Below are 27443 nucleotides of genomic sequence, written 5' to 3' on the forward strand. Positions count from 1 at the left end.
TTGCTAAGAAAAGAATGTAATGTGATGTTAAACAAGGAATGAACATCCATTTTTGCATTTTATGTACCTAATAAATGAATACTTCAAAAGCATTCTGCAGCAAATACCCTGAATCATAAGTTCTTTTTGAAAATGAGCGTGCGGAAGGCAAACTTTATGCTAGGAATAAGCAAGAGAAATCAAAGGTGTCTGTCCTAGTAACAAAGCTCAAACAAGAGAAACAGGTCCAGTACAGAACCTATAGACCATTAAGATTATTTTAAGCTGCAAAAACAATGAAACATCAGAGTTAGTAAAGATTTTCTAAATAAAAGGAGGCAATTAAAGCATGGTTTTCAACAGGCATTTTCCACAGCAATGCTTTTTTTAGGGTAATTAATGACAACAACAACATCTCTTCTCTATTCCCTCTTCAATGTAGCTCATTGCTGCATGTATTTTCTTGTTACATGTTTCTGTTGTGCCCTCATTGGTGCAGAATCTCATCTTTATCATACACAGCAAAAACGAGTCCAGCTAGGAGTTGCTTATACTGAGAGTAAGGTCTTGTATAAATAACATGAGAAACAAAGAGCCAACAGACAGCACTTACCAAAATGTAACACAGTTCCTTATTCTGTAAGATTAACAAAATCGGCTTCCCTTAACATCTAACACCTACTTCTGGCAATGACATTTCTCCCAAATTTATCAGTCCCCAGAATGAATACACATAAAAAGACAAAATATGACATCAAAAATTGTTGTTCTAAAAGGACAATGTGTTTTTAAGAAATATATACTGCATAGGATAAGAAATCTATCCTAAAAAAAGAAAATCACAAGCAATAAAGGCAAAGTTTTAGCAACAAAGACTAAGATATTTTTCTTTAACTTTGAAGCAAACATGGTAGAAGTAACAGTAAAAGCAAATGAGTACTTCACTGCACAATCTAAAAATCATTTAAGGACTAGTAAGTAAGTAATCACTTGGCTGAACAGAACAACTTTCAGTATAGTAACAAATGACAGTGACAGAAAGAAAGATTTTTTAAAAAAAAGAATATTAAAGGAGTAAAAATAATGCTGGTTTCTTGGATTGTTTTAAAGATATAATGAATCTATTTCAAAAAAAAATAATTGAATAATTTAAAGTATAAACAACCATATAATCAGGTTTTCCATTTATTAACCAAATCCCATTTGTTTAGCTGTGTAGACAAAAAGGTTTTTTTTGTTTTTTTTAAATCATTCTTGACTGTGACAGTTTGCCCCAAATGAAACAAGCAATGTGGTCCAAGAGGGGTAGTTATGGCAACAATGCCTCAGAGTCTTGATGATCAGGTTTGAGTTATGTTTCTGTCCCAGGGAGATTTTGCAAAGCTTATGGCATACTAACCTTTAGAAAGCTTAAGTAGAACTTTCTTTGTGAATCTGTAACTCATAAAGTCACAGTAAGCTGGCTGGACAGTTATGTAAAACAAATGACCCAAAGCCAGGAGTGTGTTCATTAGGATATACAACAGAAATACTCATCAAGTAACCTTGAAAAGGAGGCAGGAAGGTAAAGTGGTAGACATAAGAACAACCCAAGGCATTGATTCACTGAAAAGTTGTATGTTGCAGGCAGATAATCTTGAGATCAGCGTCATGCAGCTACAGAGAGTGCTTACACTTGCATATGCTTGTAATAACGTATTCTATGCTTTTAAATCTTTCATTAGTGTAAAGCATATTTGTAAGCCTATGGGTTTTATTTTATTTACATTTTGCATTGTAATAAACTTTATTTTTAGTAGCCTAGTACAGTAAGGCACCCATCCAAGCAGTGTGGCAGGCCCCAGAACAGCGGTCCTGCACTGCCGATGCAGTGATCAACACATCTGTACCTATTCTTCAGGTTTCTAAAGATAATAGACAGAAGATGGGCCCAGTTAAAAAGCTCGCCACGCAGGCACACAAGGGAAAATAGAGACTTCCTAGCCAGCAGTGCCAGGAAAGCTTTGTGGCATGTGCAAGGCAACAGCAACCAGGATAAAGATCGTGCAGTATCTGTCATGTTAGCAACTGTCTGGGAAAGGACTTTCAAGTGCCTGGAAAGACAGCTTGCAACAGGAGCTTAACATATATAAACACATGTTTCCACACTTGCCTGAGTAAAGGCTATGCAATAGTATTTCATATCCTCAAGAAACATGACAAGGAAGGTACTGATAAATAATTTAATGAATCTAGGACTTGGTGATAAAAAGGAGGATTATAGGGACAGATGCCAACATTAAATATGAATTTCCTTGGAGGAATAAGAATACCGACGGAATAGAAGTTTGTGCCAGAATAAAGTAATTGAGACAACTGAAAAACAGAAAGGAAAAACACAGGCTTATGCAGGGACTGTGTAATCAGTTAGAGCAGGCAGGTTTTTTTGCTGGCTCAAGCTACATGGCTGGCTTTTAACCCACTCAGGACTATTGCAGGGCTCTGCTGCCAGCCAGTGACTGCCTAGGGATGCCTACACTTGCAGTATAGTTGGAGATGGTAAGTTTAACAAGTTGAAAAGAATGTTTTGTGTGAAGTATTTTCTGTTATAATATAAATATTCCTTAGACTAACGCTTATGCTGTCATTGCTGCTCATTAAAAACTTTTCCAAGTGTTTTCTATTGCTTAGTTTGAATTAATGAGTTAAATTTGTTAACTAAGGTGAATGAATGGATTTTGATTAATTTACTTGACTTCAGGACTTATACTACTGAGCAATTATAGTTCTATATCTAAGCCTGTTACGAAATTTAACAGCATACCCCAAATTACTACTGGTCCTTAACTCTGAATAGAACTAACTACAGTGAATAGATAAAGAGATTTCCAAGCTGTTTGTCTAAAATCAAGCCTTTCTTCTGTCTGCATTATAAAGATTAAACTTTATTTATACATTCTTTCTAAAACTCACTGATAAGAATTTTCTTATCAAATGTGGATGAATAATATGAACGCTTTTAAATCATTAACCTTTCAATATTTCTCCTTGTATAAGAGAGAAATATTGGTATGCATAAGTTGCACTTACCAATCTTCATGTGCATTGCAGTTCCAATATTAATACTAGCTACTTCTCAAACAATTTTTCACATGTAGAATACGTATTTAATGAATTACCTGAGAGTAGTTTCTGTGTACTAATTATGCAATAATTTGTCATTCTTAAAAAGGATCAGTTATTTTTAAGACAGAGATAACTACCTCAAATCACAGTTCCCCCCAAAAAACACTTTATTTTTCTGGAGCTCTCCACAAAGAAAAAAAAAATTTCTTCCCATGTCTACAGCTCAAGGTTATCCAGTCTTTTTTCAATATTAAAGTTTTGCCTTTAGCCCAGAAGTCCTTTGCTCCCACCCAGTCCTTTGATACCTTTATTCTCAAAGTAAATATCCCTATCACGACCAACACTCCACTGCACCTTCTGCTTTCTTACATATTATCTTCCTGATACCTGCTTCTTCTCATCCTATCTTCCTGATACCCCTTCTTCTCATCCTTTTCCACAAGCATAGTTCTTTCCTGTTGATCTTTCTTCAGATTTTTTCCAATCAAGCCTCATCTTTCCACCCTCTCCTCCATGCCTGCCCTAGTCCATGTGGCTACTTCTCACTGAGTTTCCCCTTTCCTCTGCTCTTATGTGTGATGGCTTCTCTCCCTTGAGCTCCACTTACATCAAACTGAACATGCTTCCCACATGAAGACATCACAATACCCTTCTATTTTCTACTGCTCATGACCGATGATTCCAAAACCTCCTCCCCAAAAAACAAAAAAAAACCCTCAAATCCCTTCTCTAATCCCTTCTCTAGTAATTTCTTTTCCCACAAAAATGCATTCTTTTCTTTTCCTGGGTGTTTCCACTTCCTATGCAAATCCTGTAAAATTAATTGGACAGGATTTTTATGCTTGAACAGACAATATTATAATCTTATAGAACACCTTGAGTAGGCGTCAATACTCATGAGAGTGAGATATACACAATATCCCTTGTTCTCTCCCACAAACTCTCTTGTATGTTAGTAAATGCTTGTTCATAATCTACTGTCTCAAGCTAATGGACTCAGTTTAAGAGAGGAACTTTAGGGGCACTGTATGAGTTCAATAAAAACCTCTGCTTAGTAAGTTGTATGCTCAAGAATAACAAGAACTTCAGCTCCAATAGGAACAAATTGATGAGTTATGACAGAAACATTCCAGTGACTTCTGATCTGTAGGTGGAATAGTTTTGGAATACTCAATATTCTCCCAGATACTCACTTTCAGAAAAAAATTGCAACCCTCCTGGATTTTAAGAGAAGACAAAAGACTCAAGTAAATGAGATTGGTTAACTCCAACATAACATAAAGGAAACAAAGGAAAGAATAAAGGAAAGAAAGAGTAAAGGGAGAAGATAAAGAATTTCTGTTTTTCAAATTTCAAAAGCCCAAGAGGAACTACTTTGTGAAATTAAAAGACGTCAGATGAAAAACAGGCAGAAGGAAACACTTTTTCCATGTGATGTGTGGTTAAAACTGCAGAAAATGTAATTACTACAGGAAGCACCGCAGTTAAGAACTCAGCAAGATTCTGATGTGGTTGCAGATGTATAAGGATATCAAATATATAAAGAGCAATTTGAACCTGCTGGAAGGCACATGTATTTCTTCAAGGACAACTGTCCAAGAATTCTAAAATAGCACAGAGAAGGGCGCAAATCAGAGTAAGATACAAACAAAAAGGTAAAAAGGTCTCTGAACGTGCAAAACAATGCACGTGCAGGATGCCATTACAGAAATGGCTAGGTGACAAGGCCATTCCTCTAAATCCTTTGCATTCACTCTCTCCCTCTCCCTTTAAAGGATGGGCACAGAAAGGGACAAGCTGATCCCTACTGCAAACACCAGTTCCTTTATGGTACTGTCTGAAGGGAAAAGGTGTCTGCAAGCCATCTTCTGTCCTGTTGTTTTTTCAGCAAACTTTAGGTTGTCCAAAATATACGGAAATGTATATTCACCTGGAAATGGGTCCTGGTTCTAGGAATAGCTGAATTGTTTCTAATACTCTGAACTCTGATTATTTGTAAATATTGTAAGCACTATGTAGCATGCTTCTGTAATTTCCAAATTCACTTTTAGAAGACTAAGTAATCATAAAAATGTTGCTTGCAGTGCCCCATAGAAATACTCTTGTTATTTCAGACATCCAATACTGCACTCTGGCATGTGGATTAATGTCAGAGAAAAGAAAATCTAAACACTGTGTGATTTTCATTTAAATGGAACAGTCTGTCAACAGGACAACTAGGTGCACAAGAGGGCAAAACAAAGGAAGGTGTTAAAACTAACTTAATGGTAATATCAATGTGACAGTGAATTAATAGCCTTCTTAAACAGTATATTCCAGCGTGTCACTATTGTTACTGTTACATCACCTTTTTTCCAGCGTCTCATTTCCTTCAATTTTAGCCTGTTACTTTGCTTCCGATTCACTGAGCAAGAAGAGATTATTCCCTTCCTCTTTGCAGCTCCCTTGTATACACTTTAAGAAGTTAACATTTCTCTTTAGCTGAACAAAGTAACTTCTTATTACATTAAAGTGTTGCTAATACCAGTGCTTGAGGTTACCCTAACAATGAAACAGTAGCTGGTACTTATTATGTAAGAAAAAGAATTTTCTGAAATAGAAAGAAACGTAACTAACCCAAGTCTGGCAAAGTTGTTTTGAAACTCTGAAATACGAATAACAACCCTCATTTATGGTTATATGTATTCTATCCTCTTACTGCCACTACACTTTCTACTGTCTCCTATTTTAAGATCAGATGATTCCTACATCCTGTCTTCTTATAATTCTTTCCATGATTGAAGCCTTACCATCTTATCTTTGTTCAAATCACTTCAAAACCCTTCTAATCTCTCTTCCTCTGAATCCCTTTTTCTTAAACCTTTTATTTTCCCCATGTTCTCATACTCTCCTCATATTTACATGAATCCCTTTCCTCTAAGCACTTCAGATCCTCCAAGTTTCCCATACTATTTTTCTCATTGACATCCCCATCCCATGTTTTCTTGATAGTCCATGACCACTGTTGTACAGCTAGGCTGTACCTTGCGTAGGAGATAGATCCTCTATAGATAGTCAGTAATACATTACACAGGTCTGCAATCACATCTTTACCTTCAAGCCACTCTATGTGCTCACATACAGACTCACAGTACAGCATTTCATTAACAAAAGGTCTCAGGAAAAAGTGTAAGACATTGCCATTGACCCTTACATTAGTGGATTCCCATCAGTACTTAAATTTTATATATACATATAATATACACACATATATATATTTTTATATATATACACACACACACGTGTATATATATATATACATATATATATATATACATACACACACTCTCTACATACTCTTCTTAGGGAAAGAATCTCTAATTTTCTGCCTTTGAAACTGTGAACAGTTATACCACGAATGAAGTAATATGTCTGATACAAGCACATCAACATTAAATTATGTTTGAATCCCCATAAACCAGCCAATAACTCTATTATTTACAGAAAATATAAAACCAAGAGTAAACCCAAAATCTATACACTTTCAGGAAGATCATAAAAACCTTCCATGAGTTTTAAAAACACATGTTCCTTTCTAAAACAAAAGGAAAACATATGCACAGTATTGCAAAATAGTAAGAGTAACATGCACCTTTTAAGTGTACAAGGCCTTCACTGTATCTCTTTCTGACAAAGGAATTAATGTTTAATCCCAGTTTACTCCTCAGCAAATAACTATTGATTATATGATCCCTTCTCCTGTTTATTTTTTGGTGAATAAGTAAAAAGATACAATCTGCATAGGTTGAAGAAAGAAGGTGAAAAAATTACAGTAAAAATTGCTGTTGTATTCAGAATATTTTCTCTAGGAAAGATAACAGATGCATCTTTACCAACAGATAAAACATAATAACCAAAAGCACTGCTTAAATTGGGAAGCAGTTATCTGAGGACAAATGGAGGCCTGTGTACAGATAATGGCAAGGGATTTAATTGAACCAAGTAATAGCGCTGTAACTGGAATACACTGAAAGTAAGTTCAACTTTCTGTATAGGTTGTCTTTTCATACAAATGTTAGTATGACAAATTACTGCGGGGCCTCACTTTTTTGCTGATTATGCTATGTATTACCTGTGATGAAAAAAACTCTCTATAATGTTTTTTGCTGCTGCAGAAGAAAGAGACCATTTTGTGATGGTCATCCAAAGGAATAGAGTGAGAAATAGATATTAAAGAGAGAATATGCGACAGATCGAAGAAATAGGAAAATTTCTCAAGAGCCCTGTATCTACTGCCTCTGCAAAGAGATTTTCTAATAATTTTAAACAACCTTACACACCTTCCTTTCTGCAAAAGTGTATTGACTAACCATCCTGAATACAATTGCCTATCTCCTTACCAACCTGAGGTCTACACACAGCCTAAGAAACAGTAGTTCAACAGAAGCCAACTGACTGGTGGAAGGGGAAGGCAAAATATGTATGAAGTTTCTGAACATCTGAACATGCCAGCTTGCAGCCTTCTTTGAAGAGTTATCTTGTCTTCTTATTTAGCCTTTACCATACCTGCAAACATGCATGAAGTTTCAGCAACCTCTTTGTTAACAGAGCTTGGCAGTATTTTTTTTTTTTTTTTTAAATGAAGCTTTCACTTCCTCCAATCCTGCTGCTTTCCTCTGCTAACTTTACAGTATGGGACAGACATGACACATCAGTCTCCTCATAACCACTGAAGCAAGTTTTACCCCATTACACGTGTAGACAGGACAGAGTTGTGTAAGTTTGCCACCTAGACCTTAGTTAATCTCTAGTTCTCACAACAGACATTCCAGTTCTCTCACTTTGCTTTTAACTCACATTGCTAGTGTGAGATCTGTACTCTGAATGCCAGAATATGAGGCTGCTCTTCCCTAAAGTCTCACTCTTCTGAAGAAACCTTTCAGCACAAGTCACAGCTGTTTCAGAAACTTGCTTTTCATCAAGCTATAATCATGGCACCTAGCTTTATTATTTTTTTTCCTATTTACCATCCACACAGTCTAGCTTTTTCCAGCCATATCTCTAGCAGTAGTTTTCATATGATTATCTTCTTGCTCTTTGAACTCCATAATGCTGAAGTAACTTTTGTTATTTTATATGTTGTCACATATCAAATTGTAGTATCGATGCATGGGGAACACTGTACGTCCTTTACTATAAACAGGACCTCTACAAGTGTGCAAGCCCCGTCTCACACATTTGCAATGAAACCCAGCTGGAGGAGCAAGAGAGATGAACTTTCAAACAAATGGAAGCTGCTTCTGATTAAATTTGAAAGGGTTAATGAAATTCTCTTCTCAGCTGGGATTCAGCTCCCAGACTGTCCAGAACACCATCATTCAAAGGTATGCTGTTCCTCTAGACCACTTCATAAGCAGTACTTGCAAGTTAATTTTTAGAGGCAAATAAAAAGTAGTTCTCCTAAAACTTTTGTTAATTGCAAAGTTTTGATTTTAAAGTTCACTTTATGAACTCCCCATTGTTTCAAGAAAAATTGGTTTAATTGGCTGTCAGTTAAAATAGAATTAATTTAGTATTTACATTTCTAAACACTAACTTAATGTTTAACAAATTATGCAGACTTGTCAGTTTGTGTGAGGTGGTGAAAGGACAGAGGTAAGTCTGCTTCCCAACATTAGTGACTTTCTCCCTACCTGTTTGCAGATTTCTCTCCTTTTCCAGATACTTTGCAAACAGCTATCTTCTGTAATTTCCTTATCCTTTCACCATGTGAAAATGAGACCACAACAAGCAGCTAAGGAATTTTACTCTCAAGAAATTCCTAGACTTCTACAGTACCTGCAAACATCTAGTCTTCACTGCTATTTTTGAGCTTATCCTGAACTTGTTAGTTAATCATTAAGCACCTGCAGCACTAAGTTCATTAGTTTTACCCATTGTTCTTTCTCAATACGGAAAAAAAAAGAAAGCTTGTGAATTCGTTCAGAAGCAGCACACGACTATTAGGACGAAAGGGATATGTGCCATTTCGTGTGTTCACCAAGCAAAAATATACCGGGCACAACACGTAGTGGAATAAACAGCGCCAACATCCTCAGCAGGTGCTGTCTCCGCTTATAAAATAGGGCGTTACATTTCTGAAGGCACAAAAAGCCACAGCCCGCCGGGCCCGTGCTGGAGGCGCCCGTGGGGGGCGCAGCCGAGGGGGCGAAGCCTTCATCACCGCCCCGCCCCGCGGCCGTTAGCCGCTCGCAAGGCGCCCGTAACGGAAAACCGCCATCTCCTCAGACCTGCCGTACCGGCGCCTCACCGGCGGCGCGGCCCGGATCGATCGCCTCTACCACCACCATCATCATAAATAATAAATAAATAAATATTTTATTCGCACCCCCCCTTCCCTCAGGAGTCCGCGGGGGACCGCGCCCGCCCCCTGCCGGCGCGGGCGCGCTCGCCTCACCTCACGAGGCTGCTGTGGGTGAGGCGGAGAGGGAAATGGCCGACGCCCTCCTGCTCACCCTTCTCCCTCCGGCAGAGCAAAGTCTGGTCTCTTCCAACTCCGGGGTCAGATAGGCTCCAGCCTTGATTGCAGCTGCCCTGTCCTGGTGTGTCAAACATCTCTCTCCTTTTATTTTTTTGAAGCCTTTGAGAACTCGCCAAATTGAATTTAGGTGCTGGTAGTTAAGGATTATGTTTGTGCTGGAACAATTTGGGGTCCCTTCCAGTGAAAATACTGTCTTCTACAGGACAGGCAGGTGGAAACGGGTTCAGAATGACCCACGCTGAAAGGGAGAGGGCCTGGCTGGCCCCCGTCATGCAGCTGCCGCTCTTTACGTATTGCCGGAAACACATTTCAGAAAAGCCGTGCCAGTACCTAACTGAAGCGAGTGCTGTTTGCCAGTGAATAGTGTGGAGTAAATCCACTGCAGAAGAGGGGATGTTAGCGAGGCGTGGGTCCCTGACATTTCTTGCCCGGTCCTGGGGCCGAGTGAAGCCTGCCACTACGTTCCTGTCTTCTGGGTGGGCTGTGCCAAGCTGTAACAGCTTGGCTGTAAATCCCACATGAGAGAAGCCCTGAAAGACAGCTATTGCACACCTTGGTGCAGCTCCTGCTGAGGTGGTGGGGAGCAAACATGGTATTTACACTGCTGCTGCCCCAAGTACTGCCACCATTCAATCAACAACGCAAATGAAAGCACAAGTTTTTCTAGTCTTTCCCCAACTAGTGGTGCTAATTGCAGAGGTTTTCAAGCAGCTGGACCTTCATGGGGACACCTGTGCTGGACTGGACCAAAGATCTCGCTAGCCTAATACCTGGTCTAGTACTTTACAGCAAATATGTAGCATGGGAGTATGGATATAGGCTGTTAAGTAGTGATTCCTGCCCAGAATAATACCCCAGCACTTGGTGACAGGCAACCCATGGGCTTCCTGATGCTGTTTTTGTAGTTACCATCCATCAGGGAAGTGGTGGATGCCTTAGTGAACCCAGGTGAGTCTCTATCACCTGCCACGTTTTGCAGTGAAGCTTACTAAGAGCTTACCTAGGCAGACTGTGAAGAAATGTTTCTGGTTTTGCTGAACTGGGCCCCTGTGCATTTCAGGTGATGCTCTGTAACCTTGGTAGTAAAAGAGACAGTAATTAAACGCTTTCTATTCCTCCCCTCCGCCATCAGCTGCTTGTGTTTTTATGGAAGTCTATTATTACACCACCTTCCCGAAGACACTGCTTTCCAGTCTGCTGAACCGTCTTAGTTTGATCGTTCCTCTGCCCATCCTGTTTGCTCTTCCTGTACTTCTTCCATTTCTACGACATCCTAAGCTTCTCCTGTCACTCCTGGCTGAGGACCTCCTGCTCCCTTCTCAAAGACAGCAGCTTCTAGGATTTTGTTTGTGAAGGTGCACGTACAAGAAAGAAGATGCAATATGTCCTCTCAAGTCATACTCCATTTTCTAGGGCAAGTCAAAGGCTTGTTCAGGCAATTCATCATATTTTGAGACAAACTTTAAGCCTTCAACAATCTTCTTCCTTGTTGGGCCAGCCATTTTGACAAACCACAAACTCTTTGGTGAAAAATTAGGTGAGTTCTTCCATCTACCCATCTTTTCTTCCATGACTAACTGTGTTGTGGGGTAATTTTTCATGAAGCTTTAAGCCTCACTGCTTGCCCATTCCTGTCTTTTTGTCTTTGGACCCGACTCTGAGAGTACTAAACACCAAAAAAACTAATTATGTAAGGGTCACACAGAACACATGAATACCTTGCAGATATTCAGAGGAAGAAAGGTTACTGAAGAAATCAAATGCTGAAAAAGGTCTAGCTAAATGAAAAGTAAAATATTTCAATTTCAAAATGGGATGTGTCTGACAATCTTTGAGAGGCAATCAAGTAGTAATTTTTAGTATTTAACTTACCCATTTGCCTTAATAATTCTCATCATAAAATTATTGTTGGTAGAACCATACTTTTACTTTAAAATGACAGTTGAATAGCCAATCTGTTTTGAGACTGGGCATGTTGCAGAAAATGCTGATTTCATAGCTATTTTGCCATTTGATGACCGAAAAAACCAATTCTCCAACCTCTGGAGAACGTGTTTCAAAATGCAAATAAAATGGCCTTCTTTATTTAGAAGTGTCTTCACAAGCCCAAGGGAAGGGAAGGGGAGGGGAAAATGGCTAAGGCTGACAATAGTGTCCTCACTGTGCCCCTAGTGTACCCAAACTGTAGCTTAGACAGTCCTGTCTAAGAGTAATTTTTTCCCCCACTTCATTTTCCTTCCTAGCTCTCTTAAGCTCTCTTTTCCTAGAGTTACACTTCTGTCTGCAGCTGAGCTGAGCTTCACAGTCCATAAAACCAGACTGTACTTTGACTCAGAACTGGCAGCTGTGTTTATACTTCCACCTTCCTGTTAGACAGTTGTGGCACCAGAATCCTGCAGCCCAGAGATGCAAAATACCTGATTAAAGCCAAGCACGCAACCTGGGTAACCAACAAGTGTTGTAAGACCCCCGTTAGTCACAGTTCAGTGTCTAGAGATGAACCAGTCCTTCCTGTAAAAACATCTGCTAGGAGCTGTGCAGTAAGATGAGCAATTAGAGCAGAATTTATTTGGGCTAAGAGTTTGCAATGTGAGTGCTGTACAAACTAATTTATTTTGAAGACTCAGATGTGAGTAATCACAGTATCTAATGAAAGTCATATAGCTCTTGCACATAGCTGTGGCTGTATTAAATTTTCAAATTCTAATTAAATTGTGCTCAAAGTTAAGGAAGGAAGACATGACAGGATGCAGAAGTAACCCAAATTAATGCAATGTGGTATTTCAAAAAAAGATACTGCTCTTCTCCATCTACTAATACTGTTGCCTAAATTTCCAATGTGTTAGACAAATAATGCCTGAGTCACAGAGCAATAGACAAACCGGGCATTAACAAACCAGATTAAAGCATCATTAAACTAACAGTAACATAAACCCAAAATCATCTATAGTTTGACATACTTGAAGGGAAATGGTTCATCTGATGTTGTTTTTCTCATTTGGATTTGTGGGTACAGACTGGAGCAGTGATTTGATTTTACAACAAACCCAGCTTTAGGGTTCTGTATGTGGGATAAAAGTGCTGCAGCCACATGCTGTAAAACACTAATCTGATATAAATTTATTCGTAGGTCCAAACACTTTTAAAATACTTTGCCCTGTTAACTTCATGCTAGAGGGCTTCATGCAGGAGCAGATGTTGTCTGATCGTGTCAGATACTGTCTGTTGCTCTGCAGCTAATGTAAAACCAGCACAAACTGTCAGGCACAGCAATTAATTCAAATCTGTACTATGTAACTATTTCTGACTCTGGCTAATTTCCTCCTGCTGGGTGTCCTGATAGCACAGGTATCTACCTGCTGCTAGTGAGCACATTTGGACAAATACACAAACAATACTACCTTGTCATTGGGCAGGCTTCTGCTCCTTTTTGTGTGCCATCATCTCCTTGTCTGTTCCAAATATGACATACACAGGGCAGTAAGGTTGTTGGTTCTTTTTTTATGTTTTGTAAAATAACATGAGAACGACTTCTTAGATTACAGAGGGAGCCAGTTTCAATGTTAGCATAGCTTCCTTTAGCTAAGCAAGAAATAGGCACCTAAAGGACTTTCTGTAAGCAAGCACTTTTTGTACAACTCAAAGTGTAAGTTGATTTAGGTATACGCAGCATAGTGAACTCCAAGCACTTTAGAGACCTATAGCTGTTCAGCCCAAAGTTAAAGTAACATGCATATTGAGATAAAAAAATCTTGGCAATATCAAAAACCAAAATAACTACTTTGCCTTTATGTGTTGCTGAATGAATTCCATAATACAGAACACAGAATTATGCCCTAGTGCAGTACAAGCTGACATGAAACCATAGCATGCAGAAGCTGGAGTGTGACTACTGCTTTAAGTGGGATGTGTTTGCTGGCTTCTGTGGATTAGCAAAGCAGGGAGAGGAAAGGTTTGTGAACAAAAAAGTGAAACATTTCCAATCTTCTATGACTCTGTCCAACAGAAGAACCCCCAACCTCTTTCCCCAGTGAAATTGCTTTCTTAAGCAAAAACATGTTTTATGCAGATATGCTTTTCCACCCAACTACAGAAGGACCACATGAATATAAGCATTACAGGATTAAATGATTGCTTTCTAAAAGTACTATTAAAAAGTTTTGTGATCCAACAACTCTAAGGCCAGTGGAGTGCTTTATGTACAGCTTACATTTCCAGTGAGCTATAGTTTTATTTTATGATCCAAAAGATGCTAGTGGTATAATTGCTGTTTTGATTCTAGCAACCAAATGAACCAAATTTCCCAAATGAACACTGTAAATACCATGGCAGAATATCAAAAAACATTTTCCTCAAACACCAGGTGTGAACAAACTGATTTAAACAAAGGACAAATTGTCCTAATAGGAATTGTAAAACGGAACAGCCACTATAGAGATACCATGTGGAATCTGCTTGCCTTTTAGCTGTTCTTAAAGGATCTTTAACATGACAACTCACCCCAAATAACTCAGAATTAAGGCAAGAGATATTTTGTGTATGGAGATACACCCAAAAGAAGACATAAATTCCAATATAAAATGAATAGCATTGTATTAACGTTTATTTCTAATTACAAGAAACAGAATATCAGTCCCTTATTTGTACAAAAATACCTGAAAGATTACAATTAGGTTCACAAGCCAAAAAGCTATTTACAGTATGAAGCAAAGCATATTGAATAAAGGTTTTGTCTCTTAAGTTAATACCTTTTGCATTCCCTGAAACTTTAAACTTTATTCCATTTTACAGTCACTAAATCTTGCATTGTGACAATATAATTTACGATAAGCAAGTCTTGCCACTGGAAAGGTGCATTGATTGGTCAAACTGTCAGGTATTTAGTGCAGAAAAGATAAGACAAAACATCTAAACTGAGGCACGTGTTTCTTCAAGATTAATTAACAAATAAAAAGTTTTTGTACTTTAACACCTATCGTAACATAACTTAACTAGTAACCTCATTACCAAAATGGTTTGGCATTTTCCTTCTCAACATATTCAAGATTGCTACATGAAGTATTTATTTAGAAAATAAAATCACAGGCAAAAAGATAAAAATTCAACAGGCTCCAAAACAACCCTGAGCATCCCCTTTACATTCATGTCATTTAAATACAAAAATAAGAGTCAAATGTCCTTCAGTCCTTGGTATTCTGAGCTGGCAGCCAGCTGAATCTGTTGGAAAACTAAGGTGGTATTGACTGTTTTCCAGCAGAAAGAAGACAAAAGCAGTGATCTGCTTAAGTAAGATTGTTGCCACTTTAAAGGTGGTCACTTTCTCAAAACAGCTCACTTTAGCTGGGAAAAGTACAAAATACTACATCAACCATCTACATACAAAAATCATGATTCATAGTCAAACTTTTATTCTCAATTTAAATAAGATGCAAGTTTTTGTTTTTATAAATATGAAACACTGCAAATACTATGCACCTACTGGGAAAAATGCATGGTCGTCACTAAGCTATGTAAACAGAAAAACTTAAAACTACAGCATAAATGGTCTTATTAAACTGGTAATGTAGTCAATACAAGTATCTTTTTTTTTCTCCTAATAGGGGCCAAATAGAAGCATGCAAAGTGAAGTCAGACTTAAGTTAGCTTAATTTCAAGGTTTTAAAATACACTGTCTAGAAAGCAAGAACTCTCATTTCACTATGTACAATTAAAAAAAAGGGCTTCTACTGAAACAAAATCAAGTTTCTTCATTTTTATATCTAGACATTAAATGGAAAAAAAAATACTAAGTGTGTTCTGTAAACTAAAATACAGTGTTTCTATACCATTGACATAGTTATAAGCTGATATGGATGACTCAGGCAGGTTATGGTTTGTCTTAAGTTATTCTCAACACTACATGAAGACCTAAGGGTGTAAAATTGTTTTTCCTTCTTTACCCTTTGAGATGGCTAAGATTTCAAACCCAGTGGCAAACATTAGCAAAGGGTGAACTAGTCTGCGTAAATCATTTACCATCTTAAGAATGCTCCATTCTTCACTATGTTCTGAAAGTTCTCAGGGCCAAATACTTCCCAGTATGGATAAACTGCATGAAGTATTGGAAAGTTAATTCAGTAACAGTTCTGATACTGACTGTGTTGCTGAAAGAATGGTATTTGCAAATGGAGAATTAAAATGGGACTCACCTAACTTTAATACTGATTTATCATCAGAAAAGTTATTGTGTAAACATTAAATAATTAAACATTAACAATAAAGGAGTTCTGATGACCAATCAGCACTAGAGCAGGATAGATGCTTGTCTGCAATAGATACCAGCAGGCATTAGTATGTGTGATAAAAGGATCACCAGTCACCTGGATGGATGATATTGCCAGCAGCTAGTTCACAAATGCCAATCACAACTGAATGAGTTTCCATTCCTACTATGTTCTTTCTCACCATGTAAACTTTCATGGCCCTATAGAAAGCAGAGGGGATATAGTTCTTTTGAAGTACTATTCCCCCAAAGAGCTTTTTGTCACTGTAGCTTTATTATACGGAAAAAGCTCTTTGAAACAGTCTGAAAATTCAAGGAGCTATAAAGCTAAAAACACTGTGGTTTTTTTTGTTGTCATACTAAGACTACCAGCAGAAGAATCTTCTCACAAAAAAATGGTGGTTTTAGATACAAGCGTAGTTTTTCAGTCCTACTAATATTTAGTAACATTAAGTTTCCTCGGGAAAACAGTCAAAAGGCTGTAAAAAAACAAACCACCACTTCAATAAAAAAATTTGTGCATAGAATCTAACACAGTCTTTGCATGACTGGGTGCCACTAATATGCCATCAACATACTACAGCCATAATGCTACAAATCAACAGTTTTAAGAGTACATATATGGTGCTATGTTCTTTTAGAATTGTATCCACATTGCTTCTTCAAAGACATCTGCAGATGATCGAACCTCAGGTCTCCAGAGAAGTTTTGAGACACACGCGCACGTGCACACACACACACACTTCTCGAATTTCTTCTAGATCCTTTTAGGCTGAAGCTTTCCATACATTTTAGGGTGCAGATTAATACCCAACTCCTGCATGAATTTTAAAAGCCACATCAGCTCCTAATATAGGCTGCATACAATATCCGAAACAAAGTAGGAGTGCAAAAAAAGTGATCAATACAAAAAGTAAACACACTAGTCTTAATTGTCAAGATTATTCCAGGGCAAGAGTTCTTTTCAAAGATTTCTCTTCACACTTGTTCCTGTTAAGTGGCCCAGCCAAAATAGTTTCCAGTTTTGTTTCAAATTTGCTAATGGTTTTACATACCCTCCCCCCATTTTTGGGATGCTGGGACACTCAGCAGCAATCACTCTTAGGTGTTGGACAAACCAGTAAATCTTGGTCTGTTGGCACCAGTCGAATCCATCCCTTTCAAAGTCCCAAGGTGCATAATATTTTTATTTATTTTTACCAACTTACAGATCTGCCAATTCCCCAGTGTCAACTTTCTCTTACAATTACTCTTCTAGCAAATCCAGTCTTCAGTGAGAGTCAGATTTGAGGTCATAAGGCCACTCGGATGCAGTGGTGTTTGAGTTTGCAGGGCAAGACTCCTTTGTTTAGTTGATAGAATTCAACAAGCTGGATAAGATCACTGAATTTGGTGTTCCCATCATCCAGGCTGAAAAATATCTGTCCGTCGTCCTCACACTGGGGAAATAAAATGTCCTTTTCAAGTTAGCCAGCACACATGAAGAGATGCAAGCATGGCAAAACATAATGACTCGAAGTGTGTGGTGTAAGATAACAATAACTACAACAAAAATATTTGTTAACCCCTTTACACAAAAAAGGTTTAGTTAAATCAAAATTTGACAGCTTCTCAATGAAATAACATTGTTCTGAAACTCACTTAGCATAATACAGCTTGCAGGCCAAGACCTTTCTTGAGATGTTAACTTCAAAATTCTTACTTATTTGCAAAAATGGCCCCAGTCCTAAAAGCACTAATCAGCTTACAAGAAGCATTCGGGTAGGCTTTTGCCTGTTTATTTATGCAGTGGACTGGTATACGATTGGAAAGGTATAAGATTGTAATATTCTTTGAACTCCCAGGCTCTAAGCCAGCAGTGTAGTTCTCGTAGGATACATGCACTGCTGTACTACAGCAAAGCTTCCAAAAAGATCCCAAGGTTAAGTGTAAGAAAGACTGTATCTCTAAAGCTGATCTCCCCATTATCAGACACCTCATTTTTTTTAAAAAAAATCTTAGTTTTATAGTGCCCAAAATGATGGGCACTGCCCAAACAATCTAGTGCTCAGAGATCTCCAGGAAACCATGGTCTCCATGAATCCCACTGGGAAAGAACTTGCCTTAATCCCACTAGAAGTATCTTTTATAGAAAAATGAAAGCTCATGGGCACAGAGTAACTGAAAACTGTAGAGAAAGCACTTGTCTCCATTATATAAAGCAGAAGCACTGCAAGTTGTTAGCTGGTTGTAAGAAAAGCAATAGAAAAAAAGTCTTTGGACCAATACACAGATACACACAGTCTTAAAGTTCTGATACTTTTTTGGTCAAAATAAAATCAAATAGATTCTCAAAATCTCAGTGTAACATATTATTGACTAACTACCAAAATAAAATGCTTTAAAGTTTTCAGAAGTTCTTCTATGTCTGCTTAAGAGATATGGAGACAATTGCAGTCAGTTGTCAGTCACAGAGATCAAGTTCTGTGCATTACTTTGATAACCTAAGTGACTTATGTTAGCAGTCCAGCAATAACAAGGAATTTTAATCAGGCATTTGAAAAATTCTGAGGATTATACTTGTCAATGGGAATATCCTTATTAATTATATCAGTACTTTTTAAGAAGTCTCTTCAGATATTGTCAAAGCTTTATGATTTAAAATTGCTTTTTTATGATCAGCATCAAAACTAATTTACTTACCGGCAAGATTTGAAAATGCTTTATTTTTTGATGATGGCACAGCGTAAGTACAAATGCCTTTGGATTGCTTTGGCTGTCCCGGAGAAGAAATAATCTAGGAGAGAACATTTTTTAAAATTCATGATTTGAATACCACAAAACATTTCTTTATAAGTAATCAGAACCACTTGATCATTTTGTATCATTGCCTGACTCTTCTTTACTTGCATTAACAGACAATTCCATATCTGACAATTTACTTTCAATTTTTATACCAGGTCTACTCAACACTAATCAACACAAGAAATAAAATGAAATATACATGATAGTATTTCTTCCTCTCTATCTGTATAATGCCTTCTTTTTTTCGTCTCTCTAATTCAGCTTTCTATTACTGATATGTACTTGCACGAAGACAATGTTCTGAATTCCAAAAGCATGTTTGGATTTCTCTAAGAGAATTTAAAGATGGGAAACTATTATATGAGAATCTGTTCCCATTCTCCAGTACCTTGCATCAGTTTTCAGAAATTGAGTGCTAGCAAAATCAACTCTTAAATTAAATGGTTGCAATTGCTCAATACTTTCTTAAAATGACTATCAATTAAATAGAATCCACATTATCAATATGAGGAAAACACACACTAATTTTGCCTTAAAAGCATCACAGAATTTTTTCCACAGTAGCATCAGAGAAGAATATACTTTAGGAAGTATAGCTAGCAACAATGTACACTAATTTATTCCGCTTAGTGGAAGATACCACTTTTAGGCCGAACCACAAAACTGAGGTCTTAAATGGTTAAATTCACACTTTGAAAAAGAAAAAAAGGTAGACAAAACACAGACCAAGACTTTTCAATCCTGAAAACCACCATCCTTAGATCCTTAAACACATGGGTAACATGGCTCCTTTGCTGCTACTAGTGGACCTCCATACAGCCAAGGACTAATCAATCTGAGCCTTCCACAGTAAGCAAGCTGCCTACAGCACAAATAAACACTTCCTCAAAAGCATTAACTTCTTTATGAAAACCCAAAGAAGAATGGGCCACTGTATTTCTAAGGCAACAAGTTTAAATGAGTCAGCACAAAGTTCTGTAGTGTGAGAGAAGTAGAAACCCAGCAAATCGGTAGTGTACCCTTTCAGTAGTGCTCCTTTGCTTACTGAAGCTCTTCTGTCTTTTGAAGATTTCCCTTTGCCTGCCTAAGCCTAAATCTTTTCTCATTTGAGTCTCAGTTACTATAGCCCAGCAATGCTGGCTGAAAAGACAAAAAATCTCACTGCTTGATCACTGTGTACAGGCACTAGCCATTTCTCTAATATATTCTAATATATTTCATTCGTCACAAGCCATCAGTCAAAATGATTAGTAATGCTCCTGAATCAGAAAATGCTGTAGGGAAGTTTGAACTTCACTGTCTTCTGCAAAGCCAGTATGGAAGTTTCTACCTTAATGCTGGCTACAGTGAGATTAATAAACTAAAGACATCCATGCTCTTCCCATCCTACAAATAAAAAATTGCTGAATGAATGAAGGTTAAACAACTTCCCTACAGTAACTCAACTACATACATAAATAACTGAACCAGGAATGCCAAGAAAATACTTAAATCTCAGCTACAGACATTTCAGAGAACTGGAACAGGTCCTTGCATCTCTTAGCTCTAGAAGAGAAGTAAGTAGTGAGAAGTCATCATTAACTGCTCTGATGCATGCAAAAGAGCACAAATGGCTTATTATACATTTATGTGCAAATGGCTAGGTATAGCTTTGCCTGAAGAAATACTCTTTCAATACGGATTACAGGAATTAATTATTTTCAGCTTCTAACATTCTCCCCAAAAATTTATCGCCTCTACTGAAAAAAAAAAAAACAGAGATTTTATGTGTACTCTTAATATATTATTCTCTGGATTAAGAGTTAGAATCCATTCCTACAAACACTTACATAGTCTTTTTGAAATCCTGGAAGGAAAACTGGAACTACTCAAGCATCATGTTACTCATACATGCCCATAGCCCTTGAAATTCTTATAGCAGAAGTCATACTCTTTTCTCTAATGTCTTTCCATGAGATATGGATGCAGGGGTACCTACCCATCCACAAGCCCTTGCTGCTTAATAATCCTGTGAGATTCTTCTCTAGAGATCCTGCCATGAAACCAATGCTGTGTCCTATGAATAACTGGAGGTGAGAGGGAAAAGAGGGAAAGAGAGAATGCTTGGTAACAGTAACATGTCTAACATATTTTCTCCCCAGACACACTAATTATTTAAACATTTTAAAAGTGGGTATAGATCCCACTGAAAAGTGGGATAGAATATATCTTTAATCAATCAATATAAAAAATAATCAATATGAAAAAATGCATCAGCAGTTGCATATACTCAATATACAAGTATATACGCATATTCCCCATGTATTTTATGACTTGTAGATGTATTACTAGGTTATCAAGAGGTTATCTTTTAAAACACTGTCTTCTCATAGGTCCTTGAAAACACTGCGACAAAATAATTCATAGAATACTATGTCTGAGCTAATAAGGAAAATTAGACCCAAGACCCTTTAACTGTAGAAGAATAAAAAGCACTTCAATTTGTGCTTTCAAGGGTGGCGATGCCTCCAAACGTGTTTATGTTTTGTTGTTTTTCAAACTGTATTTTAAATTCTATTCAACTGAATAGAAACAAGGAATAATTGTGTTTCCGCTAAGAAGTCCAGAGTATTAATAGGCAATATCATATTACTTCACTAAACTTAAAATCTCAGGACTCACATTATGGGCAGCCGTATTTTACATTATTCAGTTACTACAGAATGAATGCTATTTTAAAAAATCCTGGTTTCTTTAAAGATTAACAGATCACTCGCTGACTTCCTTTTCTACAGTGAAGAATCAATTTATGGATTTTGTTTTCAAAGGAAATGTTTATGGAGTCTCAATTTTCAAAAATCTGTATTTCAAAAGATTAAAATTAAAAAAAAGCTTGAGTGTCCCTTTAACAGCAAAAAAGTTCCTTCTACTATGTCTATATATATTTACGCTTTCAAACATGTAAGCATGTTAACGACATACAAGTTATTGATGAAGATAAAACATAGTATTTCAAATCGAGGCATTAATACTATGGGGCTGCATTCTATCCCTGTATTAAATACAGCTTTCATTTGCCCATAGAGGCCTCATATACTATCCTTACAAAACAGCAGATTTACCTGTACTCAGTGTGGAAGGATGGAGTGGACTTTGGCTACCCAAGATGTTCATTCTTGTGCTACGTTTCTACAGAGAAAATGAATTACTGTTAAATTCAGACTAAAACCTCAACAGAAGAGAATTAGTGCACATGCAATATAGATTTAATTTACAGGAAACTGGGGGCTGGGCAAGTTTAATGCAAAGATGAGAAAAAGAAATGCAACTTTGAAGGGGGCTAATCTACAAGCAGCAGCTCATTTCAGTTGGCTTAAAATAGAAGCCAGATGTTAATGATGAAAGCTCAGTATCTTAAAAAATAAAGAAAGAAAAAAGAAAAGAAAAAAAAAGAAAAGTCTGATATGTTTCTCCTCAGGCAAAACACCAGGCACTCAGTAAATCAAGCAGTATTTCCCTCCCGTACATAAAGCACTAGCTAGTGCTTCAGTAACAACTCCTATTCCCTGAGAGACGAGCATCTGGGAAAACTTGTACTGCAGCTGTCTGTCCACAAGACACTATAAACAAGTTACATCAGTTTTCATTGCAAGAGGTCCTGCCTCTTGTAGATTCTGCAATTAAACTTACTGGGAGCAAGCCATTAGTCAGAGCCCCAGCCTCTTCCATGTGGGGAAGCATTTAATTTGACATATTCCTCCTCAGAGACTGGTTTTGCAAACTGGCAGTAAAGTTCTGGTGGGTCTGCTTTCCCCCTCAACTTTCCTCTGGACACTAGGGGGACAGAGAAGCAGTGGTAGAAGGTTGTTGTGAATGTGACAGTTTTGCTAAAGATGGATATTGACTTTCAGATCTGCATGCTTGCAGTGTGATTGCTTCAGGTCGGAGCTAAGCTATACTGTGACCAGCACTGCACTAATATCATAGCACACTCTGTGTTTTGGCTCTCAACAGACACTTACTAATTACAAAAATAGAAAAGAAGAGAAGATAGCTACCCTCCAAGCATGTCCTTCTTCCAAGGCAGCACTCTGTGCTTCAGCAGGATTTTCAATAACTCTTCCTATTTGCCCCGAAAAATCCATTGCTACTAGTGAGTTTTCAGATACACTTCTCTGAAAAGGAATTTTCACTTGTTTCAAAAAACAGGGAAAGAAAAAACCAACTTGAGAGACTTTCATTTCAAAATATTTTAGTTTCAGAAGATTTTCCAAAGCTATCCTTTAACATCATAGAGAACACAGGTAATTTATTTTTCCTTAGAAAAAATTCACAGACAGAAAAATACATGCCTTTTTCTTTTTAGACTATGGGGTAGAGAGAGAGAATCCAGAGTCAGAATAAAACGTGTATTGATCAAGTAACTCACTTTCCCTATTACTATGCTCCAGGCATTTTCAGGACCAGTTTGGACCCCAATATAGGATCTTCACTTTTAGATAGCTAACAGTCAGCTTTGACCCAACATATTTTAGGAGATCTTAAGTGTTAGTTTTGCCAGGCCTAAACTGGCTTCTGCAGGGACAGCCAGATGTCTCTGTACTGTACATCTAAGGATACCTGAGATAGCCAAGATTTTTAAACCATGTGGATACTATCAGCCTAAGACAATGGAGAGCCAACTACATAAACTGTACTCATTCAAAATGCAAACTTTAAAAGATTTGCCATACAATTCTGAATTTGCATTTATTAGTGCAAAATTTACCACTTTTAAAATGCAAAAGCAAATGTATCTCTTCCAACAATATACATTAATGAAGTAAAGTTCATTACTTACTACTGGAGTGGAAAAGTGTGGAAGCATGGCTTTTCTCTGCTGAGGAATTCTGTAATTCTGATACAGTAGCATTCCATACTGCCAACAGAAATGCAAGGAAAATATTACTCAAAGATTGACCCCAGGAAAAAAATTGTAACACCACTTATACTGGAGCAAGGTGCTGTCAGCTTACTATCTTCATGAGCAGAAGTTGTCCCAAAGCAATAATGATTGGCAGGTGCCAACTAAGCAGTAGATGTGCATAAGTTTATTTAAAAGATAGCACCTTTACAAGCCTTAGCAAAATATACAGCTTATTTCTGCCGCTCTCAAATAAGGACATGCTTTCCATATAGACTACAAGCTTTCACTTGAGGATGGGACACACATTACTTCCCCTCTCTTCCTCCTCTAATAATTTGAATTAAAAAAAAAATCTGCATATGAAGTTCTGAACATGGTAATATAAAGTTGAACTCAGTTTTTGTAATGATAATAAAATATGAACCTTTCTAATTCACCCTTGAATTTAGATGTTAATGTTATTAGCACTTTTAATAAATTTCATCAGGAAATAATATTTTTGTTCATTTCTCATCCTGATAAAAATAAATTGATTGAATTCCAGTCATGTTCCTCATTGAACATGATAAATTTTAGAAAGACTAGTAGCTAGGATGGTAGGAAAACACCTACTCGGTGCCTTCCCAAGAGACACTGCGCCAAAGCACATCAACATTACTTATTGAATGTTCTAATTAAAATGTTACATATAATGTTGTAAATGAGGTAATATCGTATGACTATGAAAAGCTAAATTGTTTCGGGTAGTTTTGTCAATTCCTGACTGAACAGCTTTAATCCTCTTAGTATTCCTTAAAAATAAAACATTATTTTTTTTCTTAACTGTCTAAGGGTGAATGTTAGACACGAGCATATAGGAATCTGCTGCTAAATACTACTGTTTCTGTTGCTGATAGCACAGCAAAGCCACAGGAGGCATGTCTACACATTTGATAAGAATACTTAATTCTACACCCTGGTAAGGCTTTCCCTTGCTTTTCATGAACCTTCACCTATGTAACTAAATTCTAGTTTTCACTCTTCAGAAGAAGTGATATCTTTAAGACACGATTTACTACAAGTGTCTGATCATCTGAGCAGTTTTCACACAGTGCTAAGTCCTGTGTAACTAGGAAAAGTAAAAGACAACTGAGAGGAAGAATTTGGACTTGACTGGTGAATAAAACTCCTACCCTAGTTGTTACAATACATTAAATTTGAGCCAAGTTAAGGAACTGAAGAGACGATTATGACAGCCATCAGAGGCATCAACTCAACAGAAATAAAATATGCATCTCGTAAGTGAGACTCTTTCTCTGAACCATACTTGAATTACTTATGGTTAGTACCTTCTTTTGTAACAAATTAAGAAGGAAGCTTCTGTACTGTACTTTGTACGTAGTCATTCCTTAAGATCAATGAATTAGCTTTTGGAGAACATTCAAATAGATGTGCTCTGGTTTAGAAGATGAACGTTTAATGTAAATAGAGAACAGGTAGGAGTCTAAAAAGCTGCTTTTTCATACTTGCAGGCCTACAATTCCAATTTGCTTTACCTACATTTACAGGATTTTGCATGATGGAAAGTCTAAGGAGAGGAACAGGTAATTGTAGTGAAAATTTGTCAAGTCTTGAGGATAAAGTAACAAGGTAAAGTTTTCAGAGGTGCATGAATGGGGGGACAAATAATGTTCATGCAACAATGAGCAGCTCTGGAGATTTGCTAGTCAATGCCACCTACAGAAGTGGTGAAACCTTTTTCTTTTCAATAAGAACTCCTCCCTTCAGCTCCTTGGACACCTAATGTAGGAAATGCACCTTCAGCAGGTGGCAGTGAAACTATGGTAGGAAGGAGTGTATTTTGCCAGTGATAAACTTGCAGTAGAGCAGGGGATAAAGGTTTTGCTGATACGGCCTGCAACATAGGCAAGAATGGTGGTTCTGGTCATTTGGGTCAGAGAGACTACGGACAGTGAACCCGCGCCAACCTCAGGACGCACCCTGGCATAACCTCTACAACCCTGCGATGCCACATCCTAGCAATTTGCTCACAGTGCCCCTAGATGACACATCTCCCACTTTGGGAACAGCTCTGTATGAGGAGGTCACCAAAAGGACACAGCATGGGCATGCCAACCTCATAGGCTGGCAATAAGAACCAGCAGAGCACCACATCTGTCTAATTTCCAATGTGCTAGACAGCGGATGGTCCCAGGGTTTAGCTGTTATCTTCACTGCACTTTAAGGGCCCTGCATGCCCTAGCAAGCTCTACAGCTTCTTCCTTCTGGCCCTAGAGAACCTTTGGCTCCCTGTGCCCAAACCAGGTCAAATACTGCTGGTAAACAGCTGAATTTGGAGAAATTGCTGTGACAAACCAGCTCATGGGCCATGCCCCTTGGTTTGTGAGCTGCACTTAAGCTCAAGTTGCTGCCCTTGGCCCTTGCTGGTGCTGTACTGTAAGCATGGCTTGCACCTCGCTGACCCTGCCCTTGCCCTGCTGACATGATGTCTTGGCCTAGCCTTGTCCCTGTGGCCGTACCAGCACTGGCTGTGCTCTGGGTGGGCCCCAGTCTCTGTCAGCAGCCTCCTGCTGCTCACCTGGCCAGGGTGCTGCAGGGCTGCCCTGCCATCTTGTGTCATTCACAGCACCTGGCTTCCTGTCCAGAGGTCCAGCCCTGCTTCTCCTGCTCCCGAACATACCGTATAGGGATTTTCTGGCCCGCTCTTTCAAAGTATCTGAAATTATCTGCCTACTATAGAGAGAGTGGAAGCTGATTGAGCTCAAGGCTTTCAGTTCTATTTTGGTGGACAAGTATGTAAGGCTAGATACTGCAGTACCAGTTTGTACATGCCTCCAGCTTTTATTACATATTGTATGTTAGACTTTGGCACAGAGTATTAGAAAGGAGGATAACTACATAAAAGAAAAGTGGGATTTTCATAGGTAGTATATAGTATACCTATGAGATATTATATCGTGTGTGTGTGTGTGTGTGTGTGTGTGTGTGTGTGTATATGTATATTCATATTATATTCCCTTTAATATTAAGGAGGACTTAGGTATGTAGAAAAATTTTGTAGTTTTCAAAGCAGTATCTTCAGGGAAAGAATAAAAGAAACTTATATACATTTCCTTGTAAAGATGAGAAAGGGCTCTGCTTCAAAGAGCACAAATATTCAACTTTCTCCTCTGTTCCTTCTATGTTGATTTTGTTTCAAACCATTGTGAAGCCTCCTTCCCTATTATCAAGAAACATCACTCTTTGCTCTCAGATAAGAATAACCTTCACCCAGAGACAGGCTTGCATATACATATTGCAGATATTTTCTTATGCAATTTCTTGATTTATTCCTATATTGCAAGTTTGTCCCAGAATCTAAAATTGTCTTTGATCAGATGTGCAAGGAGTTCAGCTCAGTATTGTACATAAATGCTTAGGAAGGATGGATCTACCTGGAATTTTGTTATTGATATGGAAGTAAATGATAGTTAAGAACACCATTTCCTATTTTCTCATAAACAGAATAACCAATGCTACTTAACCACAGATGTTGCTCTATTTACATAGGAGAGTCAGGTACCTTGAGGAGTCGAAAGGCAGTCATCCAGCATGTCCTGCTTTGCTCATCTTCAGCACACAACAACCTCAATTCCTTTGTTTCATTTCTCACTCTGTTAGGCTATAAAGTATTAGAGGGAATTCAGCTACATTCAGTAGGAGACCACCAACACTAAAAGTTTACTGTACAAGTTAAACATATTTTGAAAGAGAAATCTAAAAACACAGCTAAACTCAATAGGGTAAACTTCAGTGCCTGCTTTGAAATACTCTGCAATTCTAGCAATTTATAGGAACAAGTACTCAGGTATTTTACACTCAGAATCAAGTGTATTTTTTAATAACTATAAGAGAAGAAATGAGTAGCT

General features: G+C 37.8%; 1 protein-coding gene across 3 annotated transcripts in view; it reads right to left on the reverse strand.

Moving 5' to 3' along the window:
• Positions 1-14189: 14189 nt before the first annotated feature.
• The window catches only part of GRB10 (growth factor receptor bound protein 10), a 151632-nt gene continuing 138378 nt past the window's right edge, over positions 14190-27443 (reverse strand). For all 3 annotated transcript variants that reach the window (XM_062569618.1, XM_062569620.1, XM_062569619.1), the window contains exons 11-17: positions 27098-27196; positions 23470-23547; positions 22688-22804; positions 21752-21818; positions 20629-20716; positions 18549-18642; positions 14190-17305 (exon numbers count right to left, since the gene is read on the reverse strand). In XM_062569618.1, the coding sequence (XP_062425602.1) occupies positions 17159-17305; positions 18549-18642; positions 20629-20716; positions 21752-21818; positions 22688-22804; positions 23470-23547; positions 27098-27196 (690 nt within the window). In that variant the 3' untranslated portion in view covers positions 14190-17158. The remainder of the gene's footprint in view (positions 17306-18548; positions 18643-20628; positions 20717-21751; positions 21819-22687; positions 22805-23469; positions 23548-27097; positions 27197-27443) is intronic.

Source organism: Rhea pennata, chromosome 2 (assembly GCF_028389875.1).
Source record: "Rhea pennata isolate bPtePen1 chromosome 2, bPtePen1.pri, whole genome shotgun sequence".
NCBI classification, from domain to species: domain Eukaryota; kingdom Metazoa; phylum Chordata; class Aves; order Rheiformes; family Rheidae; genus Rhea; species Rhea pennata.